Consider the following 9,829-nt stretch of genomic DNA (forward strand, 5'->3'; position numbering starts at 1 on the left):
AAAGCTACCAGCTCTGTTGTGCTGAACCAGGCAAAGAAGCAGCCTCAGAAACAGGAAGTCCCGCCCCTGAAGTGGGAGAGGGCTGGGAGGCCTGGGTCTCGGCCTCCTAGGACAGGGAGTGAGAGTTGCCTGGCATCAAACGTGCCCTAAACCTGGCACTGACAAAATGAGCCCTTGGGCAGGCCGAGGAGAGAAGTCCAGGGCCTCTTGGGGTTCCCAGGTGTGGTGGGGGCTCTTGGCACCTGCACTCCACCCCTCTGGGCTGGGCTTCTCAGGCTGGGTGGGGTGGAGAGCAAGAGTTCCCCTCTGTCAGTCAGGCTTCCTTCCCTAGTTCTGTCTCCATTTTTCTCGAGTTTGATCTCTGTTGCAGGATTTCTGCATTTCACCACATCACCCTTGCCCTGTCTCACAGTTCAAAGCCTCTGGTTTGGGAGAAGCTGATGAGGACACAGTGGTCTGAGCTGGAGGGGGGTGTGTGTGACTCAACCCCATCATTCTTCAAGAGGACACCCTTAACAACCAGCGTCAGGACTATACACCCAGATACACACACCTTTTGGCTCATACTCGCTAACTGACCAGGGCAAATTAATCTTTGAACCTGCCTCAGTTTCTTCATCTGTACAATGGGGAAATATCACATTTCATGAGTTACTGTATGTAAAGTGTCCTATACAGTGCCTGGCATATAATGAAAGTTCAATATAATGTAGCTTCCCCCGCCCCCCGGACTTGGGGTTCCCTTCCCCATACCTACCATCTTTTAGGTTCATTGTACTCCCAGGAACCATTGGGCAGGTGGGGAGTCCGGTGTTGTGCTAAGTGAAAGTCTGGGGAGGTTAAGGGAATGAGGGAGGAGATGGCACCAAGGGAAGAGCTTGCTAAGAAAAAAAAGTGTTAATGGTGGGACTGGAGTGGCAGCTTAGAGATGGGCCGGCAGGTAGTTCCAGGCAGAAAAGGCTTTTGGAGAGAACCAGAAGGTCCCTGGGGAAAGGATTCAGAGGGAGGGGGGGAGGGAGGGAGGGAGGGAAGGGGGGGTGAAGGGTTGGCGGGGACACCCAGGACTGAGGAAATAAACAAGGGGAGCGCCACCACAGAAGTGGAGGGTAATGCTGCTGGGAATCAACCCCCTCAGACTTTCCACTGCGAAGCGAAACTGTGAGCCCTGGGGTGTGTGGGGGGGCAACGGGGAGGGGAAGTGGGGAAGGTGGAGGGAAGGCAGAAGGACAGGGGCGAGGGCCCTAGGAGCAGCAGAACTGCCTCCCAGCTCAAGACAGCCACCTGGCCTCCACTCTGCTCTCTGCCACTGCCTTGCCCCATTCGCTGGGACACCCCCACCCCCTCCCCCAACTCCTGCTGCCCAATCTGGCCGGCTTGCCTCTGGGTTCCAGTCTCTGGTACATTGGTTCTTGCCCCTACCTCCAGGCTTCTGTCCCTGTCCCTCTTCTAGATTCCCTTCTTCCACCCGGTATCTTTGCAGAACCCCTCTTTTGTCCATCTGTCCCTCTCTTCTTTCTGACCTCTTCCCTTTGGGGGGCTCAGCGTGGCCCAGGCCTAAGGGGAGATGTGGGAGGCTCAGTTCCTGGTTCTGCTGCTTCTGCAGCTGCAGCGGGTGGCTCCAGGTAAGATGGGGCTGACCCTCTGGGAGGGTTGCCCTCCAGACCCACGGGGATGGGGGGTGGTCAGCAGGGGTTTCTGGACCTCACGGATGCCAAGGTCCTTAGCTTCGGTGGATTCTTCTAACACCTTGCTCCGGGTAGTCTTTCTGCCCCAAAGCCTCTCCATGGTCTTCCCGTTGGGTGGGGAAGGGGCAGCCCAATGTCTACTTCAGCCCTGTTTCTCCTTCAGGTAGCTGAGGCTTCTCTATTCCTCAGTCTTCTGGCTCATGGCCCCTCACCTTGACCTCTCTTTTCCTCCCCAGTGGAGGCTCCAGGGTCTGAGACAGAGGTCTCTGTGGTGTGGGCCCAGGAGGGGGCTCCTGCCCAGCTCCCCTGCAGCCCCACAATCCCCCTCCAGGATGTCAGCCTTCTGAGAACAGCAGGGGTCACTTGGCACCATCTACCAGACAGGTATGCACCCTGAACTTGGGCAACAGAACCCCCAAATCCAACAGCAATGGCACCCAGACTCATAACCCAAGGCCCAAGCCAGCCTCCAGTCTCCTGCCCTGAGCTGTCGATCCCCCAGAACCCAGTGGCTCCGTCTCCCCCGCTGCCTTTCCTTGGAAGACTGCTCCCCTCACACCTGCATCCCTTCTATGCCCGCCTCTCCAAGCGTGGATGGCGCTGGCCCCACCCGAGGGGGGACGAGGATGGGGACGGTCAGCGGTCAAGAGATCTTTTGGGTGGGTTTCCTCATCCTCGAAGTGGGGCTGGGCTGCATCTCGCCCCGGGCTTCTTCCCCCTCGAATTTCTCAGTCCCATCCCTCTCTCCCGTCCAGTGGTCCGCCGGCTCCCGCGCCCAGCCTGCGCCCCGCGGCGCCCTCCGCCCAGGGCCCGGGGCCGCGCCGCTACGTGGTGCTGATGCAGGCTCCCGGCGGCCTGCGCAGCGGGAGGCCGCCCCTGCAGCCCCGCGTGCAGCTGGAAGAGCGCGGCCTCCAGCGCGGGGACTTCTCGCTGTGGCTGCGCCCGGCCCGACGCGCCGACGCCGGCGAGTACCGCGCTGCGGTGCACCTCCGGGACCGCTCCCTCGCCTGCCGCCTCCGTCTGCGCGTGGGCCAGGCCTCCAGTAGGTGGGGGCGGGCCGTGGGGAGCGGGGCTGGAGCAGGGCGCCGCGTTCCCCGCCGCCCCGGAGGCAGGAAGGGCTGGGGCAGGGGCTGTGCTTCTAAGAATGCGCCCTGGGCAGGGCGGGAGAGGGCCCCCCCCACCGCGTCCTCCCTCCCCCCCCCCCCCCCCCGCCTCCAGGAGGGTAGCGGAAGGGGGTGGGGGGGCAGAGTGGAAGGTGCCCCCAGAGAAGCATGTGTGGGGGGGAGGGGAGGACCCTAGGGAGAGATTGTATCACCCCTGGAACTCCCCTCCCCCACCCACCCTGGGAGTGCCAGGGTGGAGGAGGGGAGGCACCCCTGGGTTGCGGGGGGCGGGGGGGGGGGGGGGGGAGAGTGTTGGGCTAGAGTGACTCATTTCAGACTTCTGTAGCTCAGGGGGTGGGCTTGGTGGATATCCTCGGGCAAGGCCTGGTGAAAGGGGAGGGTAGACCCAGCCGAGTAAACTGGAGGCACCGGAGGCAGGGGTGGGGGGAAGTAGGCAGAAGATTCCTGAGCATCCATTCTAAGCGCCTCCATGTGCCAGGCACTGGACTGGGGCGGGGCGGGGGAGGGGGTGTTGCGTGGTGGAGCGGGGCGGGGGGCCGGTGGTGGAGGAGAGCTGGAGTGGAAAAGACAAAGAAGTCTACAGCTTGGGGCCTGTTTCCAGCCTAGTTGGCCTGCTGCGTTTGGAAGGTGTTTCTTGTGGAGCTAATCACACCTTCTTTATCCTTGAGCAGTGACTGCCAGCCCCCCAGGGTCTCTCCGTATCTCCGACTGGGTCATCTTGAACTGCTCCTTCAGCCGCCCTGACCTGCCAGCCTCTGTGCACTGGTTCCGAGGCAGAGTCCCTGTCCAGGAGTCCCCCCATCACCACTTAGCTGGAAGCCTCCTCTTCCTGCCCCAAGTGAGCCCCTTGGACTCTGGGCCGTGGGGCTGCCTCCTCACCTACAGAGATGGCTTCAATGTCTCCATTACATACAACCTCACTGTTCTGGGTAACTCTTCCAGTCTGACTTCATACTTGACCACAACCCCTTCCTGCCCCCCCTGACACCTCCCCCTGACTTATGGGTCCCCAAACCAGGTCTCTGGCAGCTGGTGCCCACTGTGATTGCCTGGGCCTCACTGTCCAACTCCCTCATAGTATCTTGCATTGCAGCCTTTTCACCGCCTTCCCCTCTTCTGGCTTTTCCTTGTGGCCTCACTGGCCAGCCTTTGGTCTCCCCCCTGGCCCAGCCCACATGGGGGTTTCAGAGCATCCTCAGCTCATCCACATTATCTGCTCCCTTGCACCCTTCAGAGCCTGACCACCTCCTTTGTCTTCTGCCTCCCTTACCTACAGCTCCAGGGCTCCAGCCCCTCTGTGCCTCCTGCTCTCAGCTTCAACTCTGGCTTCTCTTTTTTCCCAGGTCTGGAGCCCTCAGTGCCTCTGACTGTGTATGCTGGAGCAGGTTCCAGGGTGGAGCTGCCCTGCCACCTGCCTCCCGGTTTGGGGACCCAGTCTTCTCTCACTGCCAAGTGGGCCCCTCCTGGTGGAGGCCCCAACCTCCTGGTGGTTGGAGACAATGGCAACTTTACCCTTCCACTGGAGGCTGTGAGCCAGGCCCAGGCTGGGACCTACACCTGCCACGTCCATCTGCAGGGGCAGCAGCTCAGTGTCACTGTCACCTTGGCAGTCATCACAGGTCAGCCCCAGGTGGGAAAGGAGTAGGTCCCATCCCAGGGGAGCTGGGACAGGGAGGGAAGGCTGGCTGGGCAGAGACTGGGCAAATCTGCTTCACGATGCCAGGCCACTGGGCAGAAGTCACAGAGGCTGCCCTTGTGGCCTCCTCTTTTCTCGCCCCCACATAAGGAACCACCGAAACAGAAAGTCTCCCCTGAGTCACTAGATGAACATTCCACCCTGCTCTGAATGGGGGGCGGGGGGGGGGGGGAGGGTCTGAGAAGTTACAAGGACAGGTGGCAAAAGTTTGAATGGTTCAGAAGAGGTGGAATATAGCTCTGGAATCCTTGTCTACTTCGGGACCAGGGCTTGGGTTAAAGTTGCAGGAAGTGGCCTGGATTTGGGAGGAGTTAATCAATCAGTCCCTTGGTCAGCAAATATTTACTGAGCAAGGGCTTTTTTTTTTTTTTAAGACAGTATAAAACAAACACAGGAAGAAAAAAAAACTCTCAAAACTCAGAAGTATGTGTTGATTGATTGGTAACTATGAGCCACAGCAGCTTGGCTGTGTCCTGCCGTACTCACCTGTGGCCGCTAAATAGTGGTACCGAATAGTAGGTGCTTAATAAGGTACATTGGTTGAAGGAATAAATGAATATGTTAACAGTCGTACATCTCCTGAGGGTCAGTGCTGAATTTCCACCTGTTCCAGGATACCTAGATATGGTACCCCCACCTCAGCCTCACTCTGAACCCCATCTTTTCCTCACACTGAGCCCTCTTGCTGACTTAGCCTTTCTGTCAGTAACTCCCCCCCCACCTCACCCCCCGCCCCAATCCCACTTGCCCTGACACTTAGCCTCCCACTTCCTCCACATCCAGTCAGTTGACAAAGCCTCCCAATTCTTTCCATCCAAGGTTGTCTTCATCTTCTTCTTTTGTTTTAAGTTTATTTATAGTTATTTAGAGAGAGGGATGGGGAAGAGCAGAGAGAGAGAGACTCCCAAGCAGCGCCCCACAATGTCAGTGCAGAGCCCGACGTGGGGCTCGAACCCACGAACCATGAGATTATGACCTGAGCTGAAATCAAGAGTCAGACGCTTAACCGACTGAGCCACCCAGCTGCCCCTGTCTCAGGTCTTCTTGAGCGTCAGCTGTTTCGTGTTAGTGTTCCATGCTATGTCATGACAGCTCACTGGGAGAGACTGTTACCCCTGTTTTACAGAGAAAGAATTTCTCAAATCACACAGCTGGGAAGTACCAGCCTCGGGGTCTAAGGTCAGGTGTGTCTGTCACCAAGTCTTCAGGTGCCTGTACACCATGCTCAACTCAAGACCCTTCACCATTGGTGTCTTCTTACCCGTGCTATCTCTCACTGTACAGCTTTGAGATCTATAGCTGTAGATCAGCCATCTGTGGGTCAGTTCACTGTTCTCTGAATGTTTGGAAAGGGGGGTAGAGTTCATTCGGGGGCACCTCAAGGCAGGGGGCACTGACGTGAGCCAAGTCATGGAAACAAGGAAAGTGTAAGGTGTATGGTGGTGGTGGTGGTGGGGGGGCAACATACCTGACTGATATTGGGGTTCCTGAACATTTGGGTAGAAAGTAATGTAAAAGAATCCAAAATAGTGTTTGCTATGTGATCCTTCTGGGCCAGTTTGAGTTTGAACTGTCCCCTGAAGGCAGTAGAGAGCCTGGAAAGCTTTGAGGCAGCAAGCAGAGTGATCTGTCCAGAGCTTTGTCTTGATAAGATTAATTTGGCCATGACCCTGATCTCCTCCCTTCAACCTCACCCAATCAGAGCCCAGGTGAGTGCAGGGCGATTGAGACTGGGGAGTTGACTCTGTGGTTTCAAGTGAGGGGGTCGGGCCCCCAAAGGTCTCTTCCCTCTGATTTTTTTCAGTGACTCCCAAGTCCTCTGGGTTACCTGGCAACCCAAGAAAACTGCTTTGTGAGGTGACTCCAGCATCCGGACAAGAGCGTTTTGTGTGGAGCCCCCTGGATAAGCCGTCTTGGGGAAGTTCCCCAGGGCCCTGGCTGGAGTTGCAGCAGGCCAGACTCGTTTCTCAGCCCTGGCAGTGCCACGTGTACCAGGGGGAGAGGCTTCTCGGGACAGCGGTATCCTTCGCTGAGCCATCTGGCCCAGGTCTGAGACCCCACAGCGCCACAGCGCCAGCTCCAGACCAACCATCTTGATCCCGCTTTCCAGACCCCTCCCCTGCCCCATCCCAGCTCTTTTCTTTCTAACCTTCAGCTTTTGTCCAGGCCTGAACTCACTTCTGCTATTAATTAGCTAACAATCCTGCATAAGTCCCTACACTCTGGGTCTCACTGTCTCATTGGCATCTGTAACATATGACGGTGTGGCAAGATATCCTTTCAACTATGACCCTATGCCTAATGCTGTACTTCTCTTGTAGGTGCCCAACACTCTGGGAGGGCCTCAGGTCCCCTGAAGACAGGCCAGCTCCATCTGTTTCTCATCCTTGGTATCCTGTTTCTGCTCCTTTTGATGACTGGAGCCTTTGGCTTTCACTTTTGGAGAAGACAGGTGAGCCAGGGACCTCTCCCTGCCTCTCCCCACCCCCCGGCCCCCTGCCCTGGCAACTGGCTTCCCCTCCCTTTAGTTTTCTGAGTGCTGTCTGGCACCCTCTCCTCAGGGAAGATGACCAAGGTGGACTCCTGATCTTGCCTGCAGAGCCCCTTCTTCATAAGCCTCTCCAAGGACCCCTTGTGCCCAAACGACCCAAGAGAGGCTTGAAGGGACTGAGAAAAGGCCTGGGACCAGAGGGGGAACACAGGGGACTGGGAAAGAATAGAGAGACTCAGTATTCTCCATATTCCCTTCATCTTTCTCCCCACCCACCCTCCATGTCTTCCCATAGTGGCGTCCAAGAAGATTCTCTGCCTTGGAGCATGAGATTCACCCACCTCAGACCCAGAGCAAGATAGGGGAGCTGGAGCCAGAACCGGAACTGGAACCAGAGCCCGAGCCGGAGCCCGAGCCGGAGCCCGAGCCGGAGCCCGAGCAGCTCTGACCTGGAGCTGAGGCAGCCAGATCTCCACAACTCAGTCTAAATAAACTCCCTGTCAGCAGCAATCCTGAGTCTGGCTTCTTCTTGTCCAGTGAAGGTTCTAGTCTCTGCCCAGCCTCTGGGGGCTCCCTTCTCCCACCTCAGCCTTCCGACCTACTTTCCCCAGCCAATCTCTCTTATCTTCCTCTTTTCTGTTTCTGGTCTCTTCGTGATTCTTTCTGCCTTGGTCTTTCTCTTGCTCTCTCTCTCTCCTGGATAGTTGTTTCTCTGACGCTCCAGAAGCCCTCACCCCTTACCTCGGCAGCTCTCTTCTGTGTCCTTCGCTATTACGCTGGCTGCCCTGGTTTCCTTCGTATTTTTGTTCCCCTGGCCCACCCCACCCCACTCTTGGCTCCGTTTCACATTGTCCTTGGCCTTCTTGCTGCAGGGCACGGGCGTGCACGCACACACACATGCACACACGGGGGAGCCCTGCCATGTCACGTCCTCCAGGGGATCAGGTCTTGCAACCTTTCTGGACAGCTGGCGGTGTGGATCCTGCTTGCCTCCACCCCACCCCCATGTTCCTTGGCTCTGGGCAACCTGTCTGGTCCCAGGCATGAGAACACACTGCCACCCAGTGGTCACTGTTTGTCATACCACAGGAGGTCACCGGGCAGGCTGGGGCGGGCTGGAGGAGATTAACGGCGCTGGGGTCCAGACAGGCACAGATCCCTGGTGTGCAGTCACCATCTTTGTGCTATTCACTTTCTGTGGTCCGCATATGAGTGTGCACCAAGCGGTGGTCATATACTGTGTACGCTATCCAGGAGAGGCACTGAACGATGCATGCCTCAGGACAAATAGCCCCGGCCCTGGCAAGGTTGTGATCCAAGTCTGACAAAGGGACATGCTGTGAACAAAGGCCCCACGTGGGGAGAAAAATGGCCAGCAAGACAGCTGGCTATGGTGCAGCTTTGGGAGTCCCGAGACCCAGCTTCTGATTCTATCTCTGCTGATGTGACCAGGGCTTGATCTTCTCAGCCTCAGTTTCCTCATATTCAGTGGAATAATGATAATGACCCATTAAAATGGATTGCCGTGAGTACCAATAGTAAAAGGGCTTTGAAGACTGAGGTCCCCCATTCACGATGTGCTTGTCTAATGACCCATTTGTGAAGGAGGCAGCCGGCCTCTGTGTTCCAGTCATGCCAGGAAGTGCACGTAAGACCCACAAGCCTGCCTGCCTTCCGTGTTGTCTCTCTCTTGGAGAGAACATTCACCTGGGCCACACAGACGGTCATGCAGCAGAGGACACACACAGCCTTAGCCCCCAGCAGCTCCCACCCCAGGGACCTAGACCTCTGCCTGCTACATGTGCTGGGCTCTGGATTTGGCTGCAGACAGCTCTGGCAGGGCACGGACAGGAGGGAAAAAACACTGAAAGGCAGTGGGAGTGAGTCTGCAGGAGCAGGAGGCACAGGAGGTCATGTGCACATGCTGTGGCAAACACACCAGGTACCCCCTGAGCCTGGGTGCCATGTGCACGGTGACACGAACCATGAGGCTGAAGACATATCCCTGTGAAGACACGATGGCCAGAGACTTGGGGACAGAGGGATACCTTTGGGATCCCTCTGTGCAGAGCCTTAGAAGTAGAGGGACACCCTCTGAAGCCTGAATAACGAAGCATTTAAGGCAACCTGAAGTTCTGAGCCTTAGTATGGCGGTGATCTTGTCACAGGTTGAGAAACAGTGGCACAGAAAGAGACTCTGGCCCATAATGACACTGTCAAGTGCAGTCCTGAAGTTCCTTTGAGAAGCCTTGAGTTCCCCCCTTGTTGGGGCCTGGGGATAGCTGCCGAGGAGACCCTCGGCTCTGCCCTAGGACTCTGCTCTCCACAGCTGTAATGGAAGCCCCCATGTTTTAATGGGGGTAGGGGTTTCCTGGAAAGTTCTGTGGGTGGCAATTTTCCTCTCTACTGGGTAACATCCTATGCCCTTTGGGCTTACGAGAGTAGTCATCAAGGATTCACCGTCATCTATGTGGGGACTTCCCCATGCTCCTGAATGAAGGGGACAAGGAGGGGACAGAGGCAGAGTGAAAGGCCACCTTGTTCCTCTACCCACTAAGCAAGAGAAGAGCAAAGGGTACAAGGAGGAGGGGGCATGGGGCTTGTGCATACAGGGTTCCTTTTATTCATTCTCACCCCCTCCTCTGTGGAGTCTCTCCTAGGGGTGACACATCCCTCCTCCCCCTTCAGCTCCTCCAACCTCCCCCCACTGCATCCAGCAGGATAACCACTGACTGACCTGCTGACCTCTTTTTCTCTCTTTTTTTAATGTTTATTTATTTTGAGACAAAGCGTAAGTAGGGGAAAAGTGTAGACAAGCAGAGGGAGAGAGAGA

At 56.8% G+C, this 9,829-nt stretch overlaps 1 protein-coding gene across 2 annotated transcripts; it reads left to right on the forward strand.

Moving 5' to 3' along the window:
- The first annotated feature begins 1,212 nt into the window (after positions 1 to 1,212).
- On the forward strand, positions 1,213 to 7,499 carry LAG3 (lymphocyte activating 3). 2 transcript variants are annotated; one of them, XM_047866919.1, is made up of 8 exons: positions 1,213 to 1,622; positions 1,922 to 2,069; positions 2,441 to 2,727; positions 3,478 to 3,738; positions 4,153 to 4,428; positions 6,310 to 6,552; positions 6,827 to 6,957; positions 7,292 to 7,499. In XM_047866919.1, the coding sequence occupies exons 1-8, from the start codon at positions 1,565 to 1,567 to the stop codon at positions 7,442 to 7,444; spliced, it is 1,557 nt and encodes a 518-aa protein (XP_047722875.1). In that variant the 5' UTR covers positions 1,213 to 1,564; the 3' UTR covers positions 7,445 to 7,499. The 2 variants fall into 2 exon arrangements, with proteins under 2 accessions (XP_047722875.1, XP_047722876.1); XM_047866920.1 differs by having other exon boundaries at positions 3,481 to 3,738.
- The last annotated feature ends 2,330 nt before the right edge of the window (positions 7,500 to 9,829 follow it).

The sequence above is a fragment of the Prionailurus viverrinus genome, chromosome B4 (assembly GCF_022837055.1).
Source record: "Prionailurus viverrinus isolate Anna chromosome B4, UM_Priviv_1.0, whole genome shotgun sequence".
Lineage (NCBI taxonomy): Eukaryota > Metazoa > Chordata > Mammalia > Carnivora > Felidae > Prionailurus > Prionailurus viverrinus.